Raw genomic sequence first — 21,987 nt, 5'->3', positions numbered from 1 at the left:
GGATTTCCACAGCCCACAATCTGTGTCTAATCACCTTAACCACTTCATGGGCATGATTTCATTTGGTCTTTACCAAAGCAACGTTTTGAGGCAGGAATAGTCATCATCCCCACCACACAGATGACGAAACAGGCACAGAGAACATAGAAGGGCCTGGCCCGTTACTGCAGAGGTGCGCTAAGCAGACAGCTCATTCCAATTCTGAATTCCAATTTTGAAGGCCTTCGCCTTCAAAGTCTGACTCAACCCCCAACTTGGGACCTCAGTTTTGAGGATGATGAGATTCCAATAAGCTAAGTACTTCCTTTTCCAGAACCATCTTTGTGGCCCTGCTGGCCCAATGCCATTTGGCCAAGACAACCTGCCAAAGAAACTCTCTTGGTGGAACTTTGCACAGCAACTTAGCTGGGCTGTTTCTTCCTCTGAATCTTGGGAAAGAGCGTAAAGGGCTAGAACACGTGGCTGCAAGGACCGCTGAGAACCCAGGGGAGGAAGGGCTGAGAGAGCTCTCACCTCAAAGAGGGCGTGCCAGTTCAGGAACTCGTCAGTCTTAAAGGCCTGTATGGGTAGGGGAGAGATCAGAAGAGGGTCAGTTCCAGGGAGGCCAGAGCCGTGGCCTAGGCCTTAGGAAGAGCTGAAATCACAGGGCAGCTTTTCAAACTCTCCCTCAAAGGCGTCCATCTCCTTGCTACTATGGCTATTTCTGAGGGCAGTGCTGAAAAAAGATACTTACAGATCGCAACTTATCGATGTTCAAGAACTGAGCATTATAGGCCTAGGCAAAGAGGCAGGAGGTTAAGGAAATCATTGAGGAGAAGAAAAAGAAGACAAACCCAGGGCTGGAGTGTGGGGATGGTACACTTACCTCGGGGCCTGAGGCATAGTTGCTGACCGTGTTGACCTCCTGTAAAGGGAGGGAATCCCACAATCACCAAGGGCAGACATCTCTCCCTGCCCTCCGTCACCACCACCTTCCACCCCAGGCCAGCCCCCATAAATATAGCCCCTTCTCCACTAGTCTGCCCTGGGCCAGCAATTCCAAGGGCTGACAGACATACCCACGAAGAAGGGGACCAGCTGGGTGGTTTGTGTGAGAGAGAGGGAAAGACCAAGTCTACATAGAAAGGCTACAGAGGCCCCCTGAAAACACAAAGCAGCCCCATCTGCTCCTGTGAAATACCTCCATGGCAACCTAGAGTACTGTTGAGACACCCACATTGAACCCCAGATCTCAAGTGGAATTAGAACACAGGTGGGAGCCGAGTTGCTGAGGTGGGTATACCCACCTTTGCCTGATGGGGCTCGGTTGCTTTACCAACACCTCCCATCAGATCTCCACCTGCCCCCCCACAAACCCTGTTGCACCCCAACTTGTCTCTCTCCCAGCTTTAGTGGCCCAACTTCCTGTCCCTTGACCCTTCTCCCCTACCCCAAAGGTCACTGGCAATGTAGCCCCAGACTGGAACCATAACAGTCGGGCTGACTTGTTTCTCGCTTTGGGGTTAAGCATATTTCATTACTTAGAATTCATCAAGGAATCAAAGCATCCTATTTCTCCTAAACTTTTTTCCAAGTCCAGTCATACCACTACATCCCCCTTAGTCTCAGTTGAGCAGAATAGACTGCCTGCAAGTTCACCCCGTTTCCGTGGGCCCCGAGATCTCCTGCTCATGAGCATCCCTGTCTTTGTCCCCCGAGCAATAGTGTCTGTGAAGCCTCAGGCTTCCAGCCTGGACACCCCCCAACCCCAGTCCAGAAGATGAGGATAGAGCAAGTCCAGGAGACCAGCATAAACGTTTCCTGCTGTGACCTAGAGAGGAGGCAGGGTCCTGTCACCCAGAAGCCACTCCCAGAGGGTACAAATGGAGCAAAGGGGAGACTGAACCCTCCACAACCCACTCCAAGCCCCGTCTTCTCCCTGGGCTCAGCTGTGCTGCCTGCCCCAGACCCTTTACCAGGTGCGTGTCCCTGGGAATGGTTCTCTTCCTTCCTCCTTTCTCTCCTTTCTCAGCTTCTCACCCAACCCCTGAGAAGATCCACATCAAGAGCCTTTATCCAGAACAGGTCAGGACAGGAGATTGAGGAGGAAAGCGGGTGATGGGTGGAAGACAGCGGGACCCCAGGCCATGCTCACCTCAGAACTCCCCAGGGCAGCTCCCCGGGCTGAGTGCAGGGCCAGGAGGGAGAGGAGGACCACAGCGGGGAGAACCGGGATCTTCATGGTGTCAAGTTGGGTTGCTCTGAGGCGGGGCCGCCCCACTTGCCCTTATATTCCCGGGGAGGTGGATGTGAGCAGAAATGGAGTACCCACCCCACTTACTCACCCGGGATCCTGTCGCCCACCCCCGGGGCTCTGGGCGGAGGAGGTGTGGACTGTTCCCTTCTGCCTTGGATTTCTCAACTGGCATTCTGCCCTGGGCAGCAGCTGCCGATGGAGCCCAGGGAGGCTGGTTGGACCTGCCCTGCCAGGGTCTGGGCAGCAGCCACACCATGCTCCTACAGGCTTTGTGTCTTCCTTCTACTTTTTTTTTTAATTTGTATTATCTCTCTGGCTGTGGGCTTTTCTTCCCTCTCCTTACCTCAGTCTAAACCCTTAGCCTGGCTTTGAAGAATTTCCTGGCTCTGCTTCAACCTGCCTTTCTAGTTTTTGCTTCTTCCACTCCCTCACTTCTTAGTCAAACCAAATACATTCTTATTTCTTTTATTCTCCTCCAAGCATCTGCTCATGCGATTTCTTATTCATAAAATGCTCTTCTCCTGTCTCTGCCTCTCAGAACCCAGCCATCGTCACCAATGAAACTATTCTGGTTTCTCCCACCATCCTCCTCATCCTGCCCCCTGCACCCCCTCACACCTTTCCCTTGTCAGAAGGGTCATATTGACCCGTTCCTTGGTTCCTCTCTGGCATGGCCCCTAAAGTAATGTGTGTGGCCTTGTTAATCTCCTTGGGGTCAGGAACTATCTCAGAATCATCTTTACCTCACACTGCAACTGCAGAATCCCGAGGGTGTACTTGAGAGGGACTGGGGGTGGCAGTATTTATTCCACTGGGTGCCTTAAGATATACACACCTTCCGCCAGTGCTGTGCACCCTATCCACCTTTGGGATCTGTCCCATAGGTCAACTGTCCATCTTTAACTCTTGATTTTCAAGGACACAACTTTTTCTGCGCAATTAGTTCGTACTAATTAATTAACAAGTGAATGAAGGGGCTCATTACCCTTCTTTCTCTGAGCCAGGGCCACGGGGAATGAAAATCTGTGATGATCTTCTCTTGAGCTAAGAAGACAAGGGATCCAGAGATAATCTCCCCCAACAGCATGTCTTGGAGAGTGTTTGCAATTCCAAGAGCTCCTCCATTTCATTGAGTTCATCCCACCCCACCCCTAGTTTGACAGATCACCTCCTCCGAATGACAAACACCCCAATCAACCAGAGTCTCCGTGGGTGGCCCAACCAGTTTTGGTGACACAGGGAGGTACTGGCACATCATATCAGCCAGTGCTGCCAGAACAAAGCCAGGTTTTATTGAAGAGTGGGCATCCTTATCTGACCTGACACAATGTCAGCCACACAGCTGGCAAGCCCGGGGCTGCCATTCCTCAACCTTGATGCGCCTTGATGCGCCAAAGAAACTGGTTCTTTAGCTCTGCTACCCCCACAATGCCAGGCTGCCATACTGAAGACACCCTTTACCTCAGGAAGCCCCCTTGCTTCCAGAATGCATTTTCTCCCCCCTTGGGGAGCTGCTTGAGGGCCACTGGTGCAACCCATTGTCCCTGCATCTGTAGGTGCCCTGTTCAGCCCAGTGACTGTGTCTGTGGGTGTCCTGTCATCCGTGTCCCTGGAGGCGGTGAGTGAGGAAACGCCTGAGGGAGGTGAAGAACCTTCCCAAAGGCTTTCTGGAGGACACAACTTTTTCTGCGCAATTAGTTCGTACTAATTAATTAACAAGTGAATGAAGGGGCTCATTACCCTTCTTTCTCTGAGCCAGGGCCACGGGCAAGAATGGCAGGAATGAAGAGCCCACAAAGGAGAACTGATAGTGCATAATCAGTTCCAATTAGCCATGCTAATGCCCGGCAACAGAGGTGCCAAACACCCTCATCTCCAAGGTTCCAGAGTTCTTGGCAACTGTTTGACGTCTCGGTGTTTTCCTCTCTGCCTCATGCCAGTGCTACTAATAGTAACATTGCCCATCAGTTGTGGGGTTCCCACACAAGTGCTCTACACAGGCACATGCACCAAAAACTGTGCCATCTCAGAGGGATGCCGGAGGATGGGCAGCCTCGTCATGCACGTTCTGCATTCAGGAGAACCACCACAGAGAGGTTTAGTAACTCCGGTTGCAGTCAAGGTCTGTGTGCCAAGCCTAGGATTCCAGAACCTTCCTATGATGTGCTTCCCATACTCCAGGCATAGACCCTGTGTGATTGAGATCACTGCCCTCATCATTAGGGGGCTGTGCGTGGCTACTACTGCCCTTCACATTTCCCCCAGGATCCTTTGGTGGGAGGCAACCTGCACCAACACAGTTCCCAGCACACTGTGTTCTTTGTAAGAAACTAAAGCACCCACTCTTGGCTGAACGCAAGCCAAGAACTGAGACTCAAGGTGCTCCATGAGTGTGTGCCCCAGAATGAACCCACAGCTGCCTCCATTTCCAGATGCTTTTTATGGTCTGAACATTTTGAACATGTTTAAAGAGTCTCATTCTGATGAGAAGTAATGGGTGAACAGGCATCAGGGCTTCAGTCATGCTGGTGATCCAGGTGAGGACATCCATCCAACCAGCCAGCCAGCCAGCCAGCCACACATCCAAAACACAGACTCAACAACACTGAAGACATGAGCTCTAAGCTGCAACCACTAGAACTCTGTGATGATCTTGTCAAGACGACAGGTAGGGGTTGGGGCGGGGAGGGAATATGGGAACGCTGATGGAGGGAAACTGGTGTTGAAATATATGCCTAAAACTCAACTATCAATAACTTTATAAAACACAGTTCTTTAATTTAAAAAAATGAAGAGAGAATCTGCCAACCCCGTGCCAGACTGTCTTCACCGGGGCATCTCGGAGGGGGACAGGTTGGGTTTCCCTCCTACCCCAAGAAGAGCTACAGCAGCTGAAAACCTCCAGAACCCAGCTGCAGCCATGCTCAAGGCCACTCTCCACACGCTCAGACAAGCCTCACCCATGAAGGAACCGACAGAGGAACCCAGGTATGCGGGACCCGTGGCTGAGATCTCCAAGTCTGCTTGGATCGAGACAGGGCCTCCTCCACCCAAGTCCCCAGTTTTCCAGTAGCTTGGCAGTCACACCCACAAACTGCCCCCGTGCTATGTAATCTCATCAATAGCCAAGATCCAGAGACTATAAAATAAAGCTCCCGGATGAGAGCAACACACTATTTCCTGGAGTTGGCAGATGCATTCTCGCCCATGCAACCTCTTATACTCTAGCCCACTGATGTACCTAAAGTAGCACATGTGTTTGGCTTTAACATAATTTCTTGTATTCTTTTATATATGGGCTTAAATGGCCCCAGAATGAAATACAACAACCTTCATACACTTCCCTCTTATTCTGGTGGGAAGATGCTCGCTGGTTGAGTGGATGTTTGAATATTATCTGTAATGAACTATTATGAACTACTTTATGAAAATAAAATGTATAAAAATTGTAAAAAAATGCAGAGGGATAGAAAGAAAGAAAGAAAGAAAGAAAGAAAGAAAGAAAGAAAGAAAGAGGAAGAGAGGGAAGGAGGGAGGAAGGAAGGAAGGAAGGAAGGAAGGAAGGAAGGAAGGAAGGAAGGGAGGAAGGAAGGGAGGAAGGAAGGGAGAAAAGAAGGAAGGAAGGAAGAGAGGGAGGGAAGGAGGGAGGGAGGAAAGGAAGGATGGAAGGAAGGAAGGAAGGAAGGAAGGAAGGGAGGGAGGGAGAAAAGAAAGAAGGAAGAAAAAAGGAAGGAAGGAGGAAGAAAGGAAGGAAGGAAGGAAGGAAGGAAGGAAGGAAGGAAGGAAGGAAGGAAGGAAGGAGTGAATCTCATTCTGGGGCCAAAGAGCTAGTACAGCACGTAAAGTGCTTGCTTGCATACAGATGATCCCGGTTCAAATCCCTAGCAGCACACATGGTCATCTGAGCACCATCAGGTGTGATCCCTGAGCATAGAGGCAGGAAAAAGGTTTGAGCACCATCAAGTGTGAACTCCTCCTGAAAAAAATAAAAAGAAAGAAAGAAATACACCAAATCAAATCCTAAAAAGTCTTATTCTAGTGCTTGAAGACAGATGCATATGGTCTTCACAGCAGCCAGCTACTCCATGAGCACAACCAAAGAACATTTCTTTCTATGCTGGAGAAAGACCTGTCTAGCACTGGCCTTGTGATTTATTTCCATTTGGGTCTACACTTAGGAATCAGTCCTGTAAGTGCTCGGGGAACCATATGGGATGCTGGGATCAAACCCATGGCCTTGTGATTTATTTCCATTTGGGGCCCTTCCTGCTGGATCTTCCAGAATAATTTTATTTTACGCAGCTTATGGGCAAGTGCGAACCTGAGGATCTAGCGTCTCTCTGTGGCTCTCTCCCCTCCCCTTCCTGACTCCCACGGGTCCCGCATACCTGGGTTCCTCTGTTGTTCCTTCCCAACTGTTTCTCCCCCCAGTGCCAGTGGTTGGGCCCGTGAGGGAAGCCTGAGGGGTGGGGGGCTAATTGGGGGGGGGGGGGGACCCAGGCAGCCTGAGAACTTGCCAGACTTTTCTTTGGCTGCATTGCACAAGGTTAAACGCAGGCCTGGAGTCTGGCTGACTTCCTCTCTGCTGCTTCCCCAAAGAGTCAGTGAACCCCTCCAGCTGTTTTCTCAGGGGCCCACCCCCACCCACCCCCAATGTGAAGATCCAGATGAGCACATGAGCGTGGGTAGGAGGTGAGGCCCAGCCCTGTTTGCTGCATCCCGGACACACCCAGGGTTTTTGGGAGCCAAGGGGGTGAACCTGGGGGTCCTGGTGAACAGGTAGTGGAGAGCCTGGACTCCTGGGACAGGAAGAGCTGGGTCCGGGCTCGGGGAGGCAGGACTGGGGACAGGCCTTGCCCTCTCCTCTGCTGTCCTGCTCCTGTCACACCCTGTGGTCTTGCAGTGCCCACCCCCTCTGCTCCCTCGAAGCTGCCCTTGAGCATCTTTGCCTACACCCGCTCCAGGAAGACTTCCTGGGTTGCTCCCACAAGATTCTGAATCTTCCTTTCATGCTTGAACTCGCAGCTGCTTAGTGAAGCCGTGAGAACTGGCTCTGGGAATCAAGGGTGGACAGGGGCCTGGTTGCATACATTGCAGCAGCAGAGGAGACAGATCATAAGCTAACATGTAGGGCCCGGGGTCCTTCCTGAGCACAGGAAACTCAGAGGGAGAAGACAAAGCAAAGGTGGAGAGATGGGCCAGGTGGGAGAGATCAGCCAGGTGGAGAGAACAGCCAGCTACCCTCGGTCAGGTGGGCTTAGAGCTTTGGGACATTTACTTTGTTTTTGTTTGGGGTCCATGCCCAACAGTGCTCAGGGGTTACTTCTGGGTCTACACTTAGGAATCAGTCCTGTAAGTGCTCGGGGAACCATATGGGATGCTGGGATCAAACCCTTGTGATTTATTTCCATTTGGGGCCCTTCCTGCTGGATCTTCCAGAATAATTTTATTTTATGCAGCTTATGGGCAAGTGCGAACCTGAGGATCTAGCGTCTCTCTGTGGCTCTCTTCTCTCCACTTCCTGACATGTAGGGCCCGGGGTCAGCCGCAGGTAAAGCAAACTCCCTACCCACTGTATTGTCACTATACTCAGGAATTTAGACCCAGGGCAGCACAGTCGTTAAGGGACCAGCCTTGGGGTCCTGGGGTTCAGGGGCAGCCTCCCCCCACCCCCCAACCCATCTCCCAGGCCCTCTCCCAGCTGATCCAGGATGATATGCAGCACTATTGAGAGTGAACTAGCTGAGATCCAGAGCTGGTGAGGGACAGGCGGGATTCTGTAGACTCCCCCTGGTTACGAGGGAAGAAAGCATCTTGGGGCAGGGGGGGAATAACACTTGAGAGGTTTTAAAGAGGGAGGCACCCTGCTTTACACGCCGGTGCTTGGTGCTTTTCACACAGAGAATCTTCTGCACCAGGACTCAGCTCAGGGAGAGGCACTGGAAGGTCCTGGGGCCCCAGAAGCGCAGTGGTGCCTCAGTTCCCCCTCTATGCCTGAGCCATGGGCGCTCCAGCACTCTCCAAGTGCTCGGTCAGCGCTTGACCGGTGGCCAGCACTGGGCCTGGGTCCCTGGAGGCGCCAAGATTGCAAGCAGAGCCCTGACCGGGACAGCTGTCTCAGAGGATCCTGAATGGGGTGTGTCCCCCACTCCTGCCTCCTCCAAGCCTCAGTGCTTTTCCTGGATAAGGTCTCCCCCTCCTGGCGAGGCGGGGACACAGTCTGGCCTCAGTCCTGCAGCCTGGGCCTGGTTTCCCCACACACACAGTCCCTGGTGAACAGACCCTGGCAGAGTCTTTGTTACCGAGGCAGAAACTGAGGCACTGTGGGGGTCTCCTTGTTGGCCAGCTAGCCTGGGTCTCTAGCCTCGGGGGGTAGGGGGGGAGACAGACACAACATCACCTGCCCCCCAAACCTGTCTGCCCTCCTCCCTGGCTTGAATGCTAAGACAGTGAAGAATCATGGCAAAAGACTCGGGGAAACAAGATTCGTGCTTTATTTCCACAGACTCAGAAGAAGGAGGTTCCTCCCGGCCCTGGGAATTGCCGTGTTGCAGTCAGGTTGACAAACGCGGACGGATAAGAAGGCGCCTTTCGTCCCAGGAGGCTGGTGGCCAGAGAGGAGGAACGTAGGGACCCACCGACCAGGCCTCCCATGGAGATAAAGCCTGGGGGAGCCGGAGGGCAGCGTGGTGAGGCTCCGGGGTGATGGAATTTTCGGGGCCTCAGTTGGGATTGGAAGCACGTTTCTAGGAGAAAAGAAGAGAATAGAAGGTAGGAGACGGCCGGCCCCTCTGTCAACACCAGAGAGACCTTGTGTTCCCCATCACCCCGTCCTGTCCATGGTGGATTCCACTTGCCCATCCCCCCACCCCAGGCTCCTCTGGAAAACACCTTTCGGGACTCCAGTGACCCTGGGGATTCCCTTGCTGCCTCCAGGGGCCACCCTCTGAAAAGTCCCACCCCTTTCTGTGGATCCCGGCCCCCTCTGCCAGACCTCCCCTGCCCAAAGAGTGTTCCTGAGGAGAAGCTTCCTTCTGGGCCTTTCTCCTCTGCCCATACTGGGTGTGCCCCCTTCTTGAGTCCCCTAGCACGCCTACCCGATACAGAGGACAGGCAAGCCCCCCCCCCGCCCAACCTGGACCCCCGATACTCACCTACCAGAACTTCAGCCACCCCAGCAGGCCAGGCTGCACCCGGGAAGCCTGCGGGGCAAGGGAGTGGATCTGAGTGACCCCAGCTCTGTCCCCTACACTGCCTCCCGCTTCAGTCCCTCTCTCAGGCACCATGCCGTCCCTGGCCCCCAGACTTACTGAGGAAGTAGGCGAAGCTCCCCCCTGTAAAGAGAAAATCCATTAGAGCATTGGGTGCTGCCAAGGATGACCCATAAGCTGCCTGAGCCCAGCCAAGCCCTGCGGGGCCCAACTGGCCGCTACCAAAGGCCCTGGGGCGCCTCGGGGACCGAGGCTCCTCCTGGAACAGCCATCAGGCCTTGTGACTTCCCTGATGCTGCCCTTGGGCCCTGAGTAGCCCCAGGGTAGAGCCGGGCACTGGGGCAAGGGCGGAGGCGCCCATGCCTGCCAGGAGGGTGGGCTTGGCGGGGGGGATACCCACACGTGGTCTTCGCCTCCTCAGTGCATGGGCACGGTCTCAGGAGCAGTCCTCTCCCCGGGGCCCTTACGGCTCTGAGACATGGAGGAAAGGCCCGTGTCCCCTTTTCTGCCTCTTGTCAGCAGCGAGCCCTCTAGCTGCGTTCCCGGCCTGTCTGTATCTGTGCCCAGTTCTGTCCCCTGGAAGGAAGCACGCCCAGCGCCCGGTCCACGCCGGGCCAGCTTTCTCCTAAGGGCCAGCGAGCCCCCTGCAGCCCCCAAGGAGAGGAAGGCTGGTTGACTTTCCTCTTGGGAGGCTCTTGGAGTCCAGTTCTCTCCATGGTGGGAGGCGAGTCTTTCCTCACCTCCCTCCCTCCAAACCGTCTCCCAGGAAGCCTCCGTTGGAGGGGTGGGAACCCCCATGCCCCCCCCCAGCAGGAACCCCAGGGGCAAAGACGGGTGATGTCGTACCTTGGCAGGGACGTTGTTGTTCGGGTACGGGTACGGGTACTGCGCCCCCGGGGCAGTGGGGTAAGGCTGCGGGTAGTAGTTGTAGTTCTGCTGCGGGGAGCAGAGGGGGAGGAGGGGGAGCGTGTTGCTTCAGATGGAGACCCCTGAGCTGGCTGCTCCTTTCTCAGAGCCCCGCCCTCTCCCCTGCCTCGCTGGCATCCCCCCAGCACCTCCCTCAGTGCCCCCAGGACCCACAGTCCCTCCTCACTGAGACCCGCCTGGGCCTCCCGGAGAGGGCAGAGGCTCACCTGGGCAGCCCTGCTGGCCCTCTTCCGGACAGATGGGGCCTCTGCGCCCTGGAAGGGAGAGAGAGCAGGTCAGGGCGGCATGGGGTCCCTGCCCACCGCACCCCAGCTCTCCCCGTGCTCCTCAGTCAGTGCTGCCCACGGAGAAGATGGTGAGGAAACTGATGGCCCCAATAGATAGCAGCGCCCAGATTTCCACACTCTGACAGTGGGGGCGGGAAGCCAAGGCAGAGAACCGGCTCGGGCGCCACCGCCCGTCATGGGAGCGCAGGCCTGAGACTAGGCAGGACAGCAAGAGCACAGACACACGGACTCCCTGCCATCAGGGCAGCTCTAGCCCACAGGGCTAACCCCAAACCCTGCCCCCTCACAACCCCTGTCCTCCACAGAGTGCAGGGACGCTGGCGGGGCGGCCCACAGGCTTAGGTGAGGGGTACAGGGTTAGCGCTGGGCTCCAGGAGAGGAAGGAAGGGGCGAGTAGCGAGAAAGAGGGGAGAATCCGATGCCTGAGCTCCTACACCCCAATCCCTCAGCCCTGCCCCGCACTAGAACCAAGAGGAAGGAGAGTCTGATTCTGGCCCCTGTCACATCTCGACCAGGAAGATACATGCGCGTGTGCACAGACACACACACACGTGCACACACAAAGGCATGCACACACACATACACATATGTGCACACATACATACACACAGAGGCACACACAGAGACATGCACACGTGCACACACACATGCACACACAGAGGCATGCACACACGTGCACACACACATGCATACATATACACATGCACACACAGGGACAAGGCTAGGTTAGCGCCTCCCCTCCCTCTCTCTGCCTGCCCCACACCCCCCACTAGACCCCACTCAGTCAGCCCTGGCCCTGCTCCTGGAGTAGCAATGAAAGATCCCATTTCCAGACTTTCTGAGGAGTCAGACCCCGTGTGCCTGGCCACACTCAGTGCGAGGGCCTTGCCCCCCACTTTCCAACCTGCCCCCCAACCTCTGTGCCCAAGGCTCCTGGCCACACAGGATCGAGGTGGTCGAAACTGCCCATCCCCCCCAGAACCCAGATGTTCACACCTGCACCAGCTGCACCTCAACCTTCCCCTGAGCATTAACCCCAGGCCCAGGCCCTGCCTCGTCCCCACCTCCTGGTTTCTGCTGTCCCTGTCAGCTGCTGTGGCTCCCCAGCCAGGCTGCACCCCGCCAGAGAGACAGAGCAGAGAGAGTGAGGACTGCAAACCCCCACCCTTGGCTTTGATCTAGGGGCTCACTTGGCTCTGGGGGGAGAGCGGCTGCTGCTCTTACCTGCACGATGGCTTTCCAGTTCAGGAAAGGCGTGTTGTGTTTGAAATCCTGGAGGGAGAAGGAGAGAGGAATGGGGGCCCCTGGGGGAAGAATGCAGAGGGTAGGGGCCCCAGGGGAGAGGTGGATGAACAGGGCTGAGCCGCCTGGGGGACCTGCAGAACTAGGTTGAGGCACCAGGGGGCAGTGTGGAGCTGAGCGAGGACCTGGTCTGTTGGGGCTGGGAGCACGGAATTTGAGCAACTCTATGACCAGGCCCGGTCAGTGGTCAATAGACGTAGAGAGGATATTCAACTTTTCATTTGAATCTTCGTTTTCCCTCGAGGGGGGATTTTCGCCAGTGTTGGGGCATGGGAGCTGGCATTGCGGGGGGCGCGGGGAGGGATGGGGCCCAGGACCTCCCTTCTTCACCACACCAGGCTTTCCCGTACCTCCCAGAGGCGGCTGAAGTAGAGGAGCGCTCGGGTGCTGGGGGCCGGCCCCTGGCCCTGTGGGTGAAAGGCGGGGTGCAGCAGCAGGTTAGAGGGAGACTCGTCTGCCCCCCAGCAAGGCCCTCCTCCAATCCCCACCGTGTCTCAGCTCCAGGATTGGGTGTTGGGGTCTGGACAGAAGTTGGCTGCCTCCAGATCGCCCGGAACCCATGTTCTCAAACAGAGGGGCAGAGGCTAGATCTCTGGGGTCATCATCCCACCTTCCTCTGGCAGGGCATGCTCGGTGAGCAAGCGCCCCTCTCTGCTCGCTCCCCTGTCCCCTGACAGAACAAGGCTGCCACAAAACCTCAGGATGAAACCTGCCATGCCGCCTGATGTCTCAAGGCTGGGGGCTGAGGATGCTCCTTCCATGACTCCAGGACACAGAGAGACAAGGCCAGGAGCACGGGGCAGCCCAGGGTTATTTTAGGGCAAGTATTTTCTCCAAAAGGGACGGGGGCTCGGTGACAGTCTGGGGCTGGGGAACAAGTGGGCCAGGCCAGGGACTTTCAGCCCGGAGGTCATAGGTCAGATCTGGATCTCCTCACCTGCTGGGCCCCTCTCCCTCATTCTGACTGGTCCTCACCCCTCATTCAGACTGAGGTGCTCAGCTGCCTCAGCCCCCCAAGGGGAAGGAGTTGGGGTGCTCCTTCTCTGCCCGGCCCCTCTTCCTAGGCTTCTCCAAAAAAAAGTCCCTGAGGGGCTGGAGCAATAGCACAATGGGTAGGGCACACATGCAGGGCTCCAGGAGAGGAAGGAAGGAGTGGGTAGTGAGAAAGAGGGGAGAATCCGATACCTGAGCTCCTACACCCCAGCCCCTCGGCCCTGCCCCGCATCAGAACCAAGAGGAAGAAGAGTTTGATTCTGGCCCCTGTCACATGTGACACCTTACACGAGGCCAACCCGGGTTCGATTCCCAGCATCCCATATGGTCCCCTGAGCACGGCCGGGTTAATTCCTGAGTGCAGAGTCAGAAGTAACCCCTGTGCATTGCCGGATGTGATCCCCCCCCTCAAAAAAAAGCAAATAAAAAAGTCCCTGAAATGAGCCTTTTCTAACTAGGGACCCTCACTGCCTAGCACCCCCAACCCCCGTGTGCCAGAAGGTTTGGCTGTCTGTCCTTGCTCTCTTGGAGGTGTCTGTCTGTGCCCAGGTTCTCCCATCAGACCCCAAGTCTCCATGTTCGGAGCCTGGGTCTCCCCATGTCTGGTCCCTGGGCACTCTGGAAGGAAAACTGAGGTAGTGGCTCCTCTTGAGGGAGCTCAGCTGCAGCTCAGGATGTCCCACCCCCGCACAGCCCCCTCTGGTGCCAAGGGCAGAGTTTGCCTTTCCTGAGGCGTGAGAGGTCTTTCTGCACACCCTCCTCCCAAGCTCACACAAGGAGTTCAGTCTTGAGAGCTGACCCCTTCCTGAGTTCAGTGTGGCCCAGAGCAGGTGGCCTGCGGGGCTGGGTGTGGTAGTGTCCTGGGGTACAATTGGGAGGCACTTCCTGTTTTCTTAAAGATGGAAGAGTTTCAATGGTTGCTGGGTAGAACCCTCTGCTCCAGGAAAAGGGTTTGAAACAGACGCTCACGGTCCCAGGGAGATGGCTAGAACAACTGGTGGGTTGGGGGGTCCCCTAACCCCCAAGGTCAGAGCAGCTGCCACTCAGCTGCAGTTGATTCTCATCCACCCTGGAAAAGATGGTTCCAGGTGGCCCAATTTTCAAAAGAATTCCCAATTTTGGCTTGGAGCCAAAGTACAGTGGGTAGGGAGCTTGCCTTGCATGCAGCCGACCAGGGTTTGATCCCTAGCATCCCATATGGTCCCCTGAACCCAACAGGAGTGATCCCTGGGCACAGATGCAGAAGTAAGCCCTGAGCACCACCAGGTATGGCCCAATACTCCCTCCCAAAGCTCCCCCAAAAAAATACGCACAAAGGAAAAAAAAAAGATGTCCCAATTCACAATATTCCACATTGCCAAATCTCTCAATCATTAAACTTGGGCAGCTAATTCACTCTGTGGGAAGGACAAGGGTGGAACCGAGCCTGTCCGTGTTTGGAGTGTTTGTCTACCTTCATCCCTCCTCCCCATCCAACCCTTCTCTCCAAACACCCATCTGCAAGTCTGATATCACAAAACTTCTGCAAGCAAGAGGGATGCAGGGAGGAATGAAAGGGGTTCTGGGCCCCGGCAGTGATGGTCCGGGGTCAGATGCTGCACCTGAGGTGTGGCATACATCAGGCACTAGAAGTGTCACTGCTCCCCAGGGGCCCTCTGGCTCCATGAGACTGTGAGTCAGCCCTCCTACTCCCCTTTTGGCCTTGCGTATCTCCAAGGGGACACAGGTTCAGTCCTGCTCAGGTCTGTACATTCCCTTTGCTGCCTCTAACCTAACTCCCAGCTGCCACCAACTTCTCCCTCTTTCCAGGTCTCTTTTTGATGAAAGATTCTAAGGCCTCCTCGTTTTTCATCTGTCTGCTAATCTCTGGCCACATGCTCCCGGCAGTGGCTCCTTGTTTCCCAAAGCCAGAGGTTTGCATCCTTCTCCTTCGCCCTCTTCCACAAAGAAGGGACATGCATGGCCTTCCAGTCCTTACCTTGTTGATGGCATCCCAGTTAATGAAACCCAGTTTGGACTTCAAATTCTGCAAGGTGGTTAAAACAAAACAAAACGAAACAAAAACATGCAGTGAGTTGACTCAGGGGCTGAGGATGAGAGGTCAAGGGTCAACACTGACTCATGTGATAGGAAGAGGACCCAGGCCAATGGACCTAGGATGGGGGTTCTGGTTTTTTTCCAAAGGAGGGAGCAGAGCAGTCCTTAAGGACTCACCTTCCAGAAAGTGTCAAAGTCGAAGATCCCGGAAGAGGTCCGAGAGTTCTAGGGAAAACAGGCAGGAGAATCAAAACTGGCTCTGGGTGCCAGGGCAGGGTGGGGCAGGGCAGGGCGGGGCAGAGCTGTGTGGGTTAGACCTGGCCCAGGAAGGAGTGACCCCCGGCTCACCATGGCACTGAGGCCCTCGGCAGGTACACCTCCTCCGTAGTAGTTCTGCCCCTGGGGGGAGAGGAGCGATGCCTTCAAAACCAGTCACCAGGCCCCTCTCTGCCGCTGCCCAAGTCCCATATAATCACCACAGCCCCCACCCCCACCCCTGCACAGCACTGAAGCACCCAAAAGAGCCCCACAAACGCCTTCCCGTCACCCCTTGCTCTTTGCTTCCCTACTGGGTTCCTTGAATCAGATTGAAATGCTGCCACCTCTGTCCCCTATCCACCAACACAGCTAAGCCGAGAGCAGCTGTGCATGGTCCACACAGTGCTAGCCCCCTGCCTTAGCTGCCACCTCCAGCTACTCCCTCGGGCTCTGTCTGTGCCCTCCACAATGTTCCAGGATGAGTGTGTGGGAAACTCGGCAGGCCTGGCACTTGTACGGCTTACTGTCCCGTTTCAAAGGAGGAAGCCCAAGCTCAGAGAGAGCCTCTGAGTCATCTCAAGACCCGACAATGAGGGCAAGAGCAATAGTACAGCGGGGAGGGCGTTTGCCTTGCACATGGTCGGCCCAGGTTCGATCCCCGGCATCCCATATGGTCCCCAAGCACTGCCAGGACTAATTCTTGAGTAGAGCCAGGAGTAATTCCTGAGCATCAGTGGGTGTAACCCAAAAAAGCAAAAAGAAAAAAAAAACAGACAATGAGCATTAAACCAGGTATCTGAACCAACCCCATTTTCTATCTCAAGATGCACTGCGGGTCCATCACTGCCTACTTCAGGGTGCTTTCCACAGGTCTGTGAAGGTAGCTCATGTGTGTAGAAGAGCATCCACCTAACATGTACAAGGCTCTGAGTTCAAACCCTGGTGTGATGGTATTTTTAAAAGAAAAAAAAAACCTTATATGAAGCAGTAGTACAGCAGGTAGGGCGTTTGCCCTGCACACTGCTGACCTGGGCTCAATCCCCAGCATCCCATATGGTCCTCTGAGCACCACCAGGGGTAGTCCCTGAGTCAGAGTGAGGAGTCAGCCCTGAGCATTGCTGGGTGTGGCCCAAAATCAAACAAACAAAAATCACCCCTTGTTGCTGGAGAGATAGTACAGCAAACAGAGCATTCGCCTTGCATGCATCCAACGAGAGTTCAATTCCTGGCACCTCATATGGTCTCCAAGCCCCTCTGGAAGTGATCCCTGAGTGCGGAACAGGGATTAAGCCCTGAGCAACAACTGGGTGTGGCCAAAACAACAGCAACAACAAAATAAATAGATAGATAGATAGACAGAGAGACAGACAGACAGATAGATAGATAGAGATAAATTTTTACAGAAAAGTGCCAGAATGAGCCTAGCATCTGAATGATAATCATTGTTTTGCTGTCACCCCTCAGGGCTTCAGGGGGATACAGGGTGGCAGTAGATTTTTAAAACATGGGTCCACTTGCCTTGTATGCGGCCAACCTGGATTTGATGCCCAGCATCCCCTATGGTCCCCTGAGCACTGCCAGGAGTGATTCCTGTGTGCAGAGCCAGGAGTAACCCCTGAGCACACTAGGTGTGCCCCAAAAAAGGAAAAGAAAATGTAAAACGCCCCGATTTTTCTTCAGTTGCTTCTGCCATTCCCTCCCTTGCAGCTGTATGCCTCAGCACTGTCACTGGGTGGGGGTGCACTACAGAGGGGTGTGGTCACCTCCATTTGACCTCCCTGCCAGATGGCCACCTGACACAGAGCAGCCTGCCAGAAATAGGTATTTCTGCTTCCTTTCCAAACCCTGGACATTTGTCACTACAGCAGCTCTGGGAATCACCTGGTAATTGCCTTGGGGGTTCGCAAAGAGGCGGCCACCATCTTGGATGAATTCCTGGGGAGAAAAAACTCTGATAAGAGTCGGAGAGGAAGTGGCAGGATGCGGGTCAAGAGGGCAGGACAGCAGGACAGGGCAGAGGGGGCTCTGAATGGGGAATCAAGGTCCCGAAAGGGTGTGGCCCCGAGAGAACCCCCCCTCCCGCCCCTTGCTCCCTTCCGCAGTCTGTGGGACTGTGACCATGTTCACTAATGACTTTTCCCGCATGCCGCCCAGAGCCCACCCTGAGGGGCAACGCCCCTGCATCTGTCTTCTCCCCCCACTTGAAGGCAGGAAGCAGCCAGCCTGAGGCCGGCCGTGCCAGGGTTCTGCATCAGTCAGGAGGTCCCTGCCATCCTGAGGGTTGTGGGAGAGGGCTCAGAGCACCCCCCTTCAGAGTTCGGGGTGAACCCCAGCCCTCCTCGTTCCCACAGCTGAGCATGACACCCAGAGAGCAGATGCGGGAAACGAGCTCCTGGAGGGTGACCCTTGCCCCAGTCCCCCTTCAAAGTCTCCTTACCCTGCCGTAGCCAGCGCCGTAGCCAGCTCCATTGCCACCACCGTTGCCACCACCGTTGCCACCGCCGCCACTGCCACCCTGAATCCCCCTGACGCCCTGAGAAGTGACAGCGAAACAAGGATTAGCGCTCAAATGCCAGGCTCGCCGGGCACACTTCTGTAAGCCCTTTGATAAGACTCCCCTAAAAATCCTCACTCGCTCTCTGAGACTTGTCAAAATCATTCTCAAGTTCCACTGGGGCCAGGAACCATGGAGACGGGGAGAAAAGTGCCACCGCAACTAACCACCGGTCCCAACGCATCCCTGGCAGCAGGTGGGGGAGTAGCCTGCCAGGGGCCTGTTCGGGTTTGGTTTTTTGTTTGTTTTTTGCTTTTTGGGTCACACCTAGTGATGCACAGGAGTTACTCCTGGCTCTGCACTCAGGAATTACCCCTGGCGGTGCTCAAGGGACCATATGGGATGCTGAGAGAATCAAACCTGGGTCGGCCACATCCAAGGCAAATGCCCTACCCACTGTGCTATTGCTCCAGCCCCGGGGCTTGGTGTTTTAGTCTGTTTTAGGGCCTCACTGATGATGCTCTGGGTTTACTCCTGGTTCAGTGCTCAGGCATCACTCCTGGAGGGTGCTTAGGGAACGCTATGTGGTGCTGGGATTCAAACCCAGGTTTGGTAGTATGCAAGGCAATCGTACGCAATGTACTATCTCTCCGGCCACCTCAGGTGACCTTTAAAACTGGTGGTGGGGATGGTGGTCTTATCAGTTGGTCTTATCAGTCTCCCCCCATTTCTGTCTTTATCTGGCCTTTCCCCACTTGGGAACACCCCAAGATGCTTCAGGGTGTAGTGTAAATTGAGTGGAGGCGTGGGACGAAAATTGTACAACCAGCAAGTAAAAGTCAGATGATTACAGAGTGAGACGAAAACCCTGACATTATAGCGGTCTTAGAAGTCCCCGAGGGAAGTAGCGGCCTTCACTTCCAGGAGTCTCATCCATAAAGGGGACCGATTCACCTCACGACCCTGTGCAAAGCTTTGTACGTTAAAAACTTAACGCAAGGGGGCAAATTGGGAGAATTAGCTTCAAAACCTGAGAGGTCAGTGCCCCAGTCTGGAAGGAGCTGCTTCGAAGGGCTGGTGTGATCATACAGCCAGTATAGTGCATGTCTTGCACGCAGCCTACCCAAGTTGGATCCCCAGCATCCTGGCATCCCATATGGTGCCCCACTCCCTTCCAGGAGTGATTACTGAGCACAGAGCCTAGAGTAAGCCCTGAGCATCACTGGACTGGCCTAAAAACTAAAACAAAACAGAAGCTGCTCAGAGAGCCCTCCAGGAGCCCCCATGGCTGCACGGGTCCCTCTCCCCCTGGCCGTGGCCCCGGCGGGCACCCCCACCCACTCATCAGGGAAGACTGGCTTTACTGAGCGTGTTAGGAGCCAGGCCCTCGGCCCCACCCAGGCCACTGAATCAGAGCCTGGATTTTCACAAGCTCTCTTGGTGGCTCCTGGAACAGAGCATCACCCCGCCTCGATCAATGCGGCTGAGCTGCAGGAAAGCCCAGATTTCCAGAAAAACCGGAGACCTTTCCAAACACCGTTTCAAAACTCCCTTGAGGAGGTCACTAAACGCTGCTCCCTGGCCAGGAGTGGAACGTTCCAGATGATTCTGTTCATTCAAGGACAGGATTTCATGGGCGTTTTCATACCCGCTCGGTGGCTTACTCCCCAGGCAAGGTGCGTCACAGAAGGCTTCGCAATTAAACTGTGACAGTGGAGACGGTATTTCTGGGTGTGTGTGTGTGTGTGTGTGTGTGTGTGTGTGTGTGTGTGTGTGTGTTTGTATGTTTCGTTTTGTGGCCCTGGATGGTACATGTCCCCCCACACTGGGCTGGAGGCCACGCTTAGCATTAGCTGCCGAGTCAGAGGAGCAGGCTCAGCTGGAGACACCCCCGGTCTGGCACTCACCTGACCCCCAGATCCTCCAAACACACGAACTTCGTTCTCTGGGTTCTCACACTGCAGGACAGAGCGGGGAGACTTCCTCAGTTCCCACCCAGCCCCAATGCCAGTCCCCGTCCGCCCGCCGCCCCCACATTACAGCCTTTTGTTTTTACAAAGTTTTTGCTGCTGTTTGTTTTGAGACCTCGGTGATGCTCAGGGCTTACTCCCGGCCCAGTGCTCAGGGATCATTCCTGGAGGTGCTGGGGGGACCATATGGGGTGCCGGGGATACGGACACGGGTTGGCCACGTGCAAGGCAAGTGCCCTCCTCGCTGTACTGTCACTTTGACTCCTCATTGGAGCGTTTTTATAGGACTCGTCTCTTTCACCCTGACAGCTGTCCACTGCCACCCTCAACGTCCCCTCTCCCTCTCCCATCACCCGGCACAGTTTGGGGGAGACCTGTGCAAGGGGTCATTCCTCAGACACTCACCCCAGGTATGTTTCCACCATCGTTGCCGCCGTTGCTGCCCGAGGAAGAGCCAGAATTGGAGCCCTGTGAGGGAGAGCAAGAGTCCATCTGGGGCCCCGGGGTGCTCAGGGAACAACGCCATGCAGGGAACCAAGCCATATGGGTGGGCCACATGACACGCAAGGCCTGTGCCTTAATCCCTGTGCTATCGCTCTGGTCCCCCAACAAAATTGTTCCCAAGGGAGCCCTGACCTTGGCACCTCTTCCCCCCAACCTCTAACCTGCTCCTCAAGCTTGATGGAGGAGGCCAGGCAGGGCCAAGGGCATTTGAAAACATGGGACAATTCTGGAATCCCAGCTGCTGCCCCCTAACCTCCCCTGCATGCATGGGGGGGGGAGATTAGGGGGTAAGGCCTCCTCTCACCTCACCCCTGCCCTCTCACCCTCTCCTGGGAATCCAAAAAGGGGAAGGATTTCCTAAAGTCCTTACTTGGGATTCTATAGTTGCTTTGATAAAACAGTTCTAGAATTTTCTCTTTTTCGGAGCGGGGGATGAACTGGGGGCCACACCCAGCAGTGCTCGAAAGCTATTCCTGGCTCTGTGCTCAGAAGTGACCCCTTGGATGTGCTTAGCTGAGGTTGCGGGGGGGGAGGGAAAGCCTTATGTGGTATTGGGGATTCGAAACATGGTAGACTCCAAACAAACACAGTGCACTCTCTTTAACCCCTACACTCTCTCTCCATCCTCCACTCCTAAATTTCTAGAATTGTCTAAGGGTCATTCCTAGGTGCCGGGGTGGACTCGGGTAAACAGGGAGCAATGCCTTTAAGGAGTTCATATAATTTGGCCTGTTCTAGTGGCTTCCGTCCTCTGGCCTGACCTTCTCAGCCCTAATCAGAGCTTCACCTCTCGGGCTGCCTGACCCTCTCAGCCTGGTTTGGCCTGGGCCTCGTGTAGGCAGCAGGGTGCAGGAGACCCCTTAGGAGCCCTGTGCTCTGCCCCACCCTCCACCAGCCCATAATACACACACACACACACACACACACACACACACACACACACACACACAGGAGACAGAGGAGGGAAGTACTGTGCAAAGGGAAGGAGGAAAGTGAGCACGGGGTGGGCCACATCTCCCGGGAAATTCTAAGCACCTGATGGTGTGGGGTGGGGGTGAAGGGGTGCCCCCTTGCCCCAGCGGGGGACAACTCTTTAGTGTGCCTCCTTCCCAAAGGGCCTCAGTTCCAACCCCCCCCCCACCTTCAGTAGGGACTGTGGAGTGGGGGGACTCACAGAGTTGGAGCCAGAACCATTGCCGCCACCGTTGTGGCTGTCGCTGCCGCCGCTGTTACCGCTGCCGCTGCCGCCCCCATTGTTTCCGCCCCCATTGTTGCTGCTCCCGTAGCTGCTGCTGTCGTAGCTGCTGCCACCACCGTTGTTGCCGCGACCACTGTTGCTGCCACTGCCACCGTTGTTGCCGCCACCATTGCCTTGGCTGCCACCGTTGCCGCCGCTGCCGCCACCGTTGCCATGGCTGCCCTGAGGGGCAGGACGAGAGCGATGCCGGGATCAAGGCTGAGGAGACCCCGACCGCACCCCGCATCCTCTGGGAAAGAGCCGCCGCCCGCTGGCTCGCTCGCTGGGCTCCTTCCTCCTCTTACCCCCGAGTCGCTGGAGCCTCCAGAGGGCGGAGGGTTGGTGCACTGTGTGGGGAGAAGATGGCCAGGGGCTTCAGCCAGAGCCCTGAGGCTCCCTGCTCTCCCTCCCCACATCCCTCTTTTCAGCACCCCATCCCTCCTCTGCCCCCCTTCCAGTGCTCACACCCAGACACTTGGCTCTCACCTCGTTGTTGGAGTTGCCGCTGCCCCTCACAGCGCCATAGCCAGG

General features: G+C 55.5%; 1 protein-coding gene across 1 annotated transcript; it reads right to left on the bottom strand.

Annotated features, from left to right (window-relative positions):
* Positions 1-401: 401 nt before the first annotated feature.
* On the bottom strand, positions 402-17,747 carry DMKN (dermokine). Its single transcript, XM_056136091.1, has 13 exons — positions 17,739-17,747; positions 17,133-17,200; positions 15,342-15,392; positions 15,171-15,218; positions 14,935-14,982; positions 12,314-12,370; positions 11,886-11,933; positions 10,581-10,628; positions 10,294-10,380; positions 866-904; positions 734-775; positions 514-558; positions 402-428 (listed from the first exon to the last, which is right to left on the bottom strand). Exons 3-13 carry the CDS (start codon positions 15,342-15,344, stop codon positions 402-404), a joined length of 492 nt encoding a protein of 163 aa, XP_055992066.1. The 5' UTR covers positions 15,345-15,392; positions 17,133-17,200; positions 17,739-17,747.
* Between the last annotated feature and the right edge of the window lie 4,240 nt (positions 17,748-21,987).

This window comes from Sorex fumeus, unplaced genomic scaffold (assembly GCF_029834395.1).
Source record: "Sorex fumeus unplaced genomic scaffold, SorFum_2.1 ptg000122l, whole genome shotgun sequence".
NCBI classification, from domain to species: domain Eukaryota; kingdom Metazoa; phylum Chordata; class Mammalia; order Eulipotyphla; family Soricidae; genus Sorex; species Sorex fumeus.
This window is presented reverse-complemented; position numbering and strand designations above follow the sequence as displayed.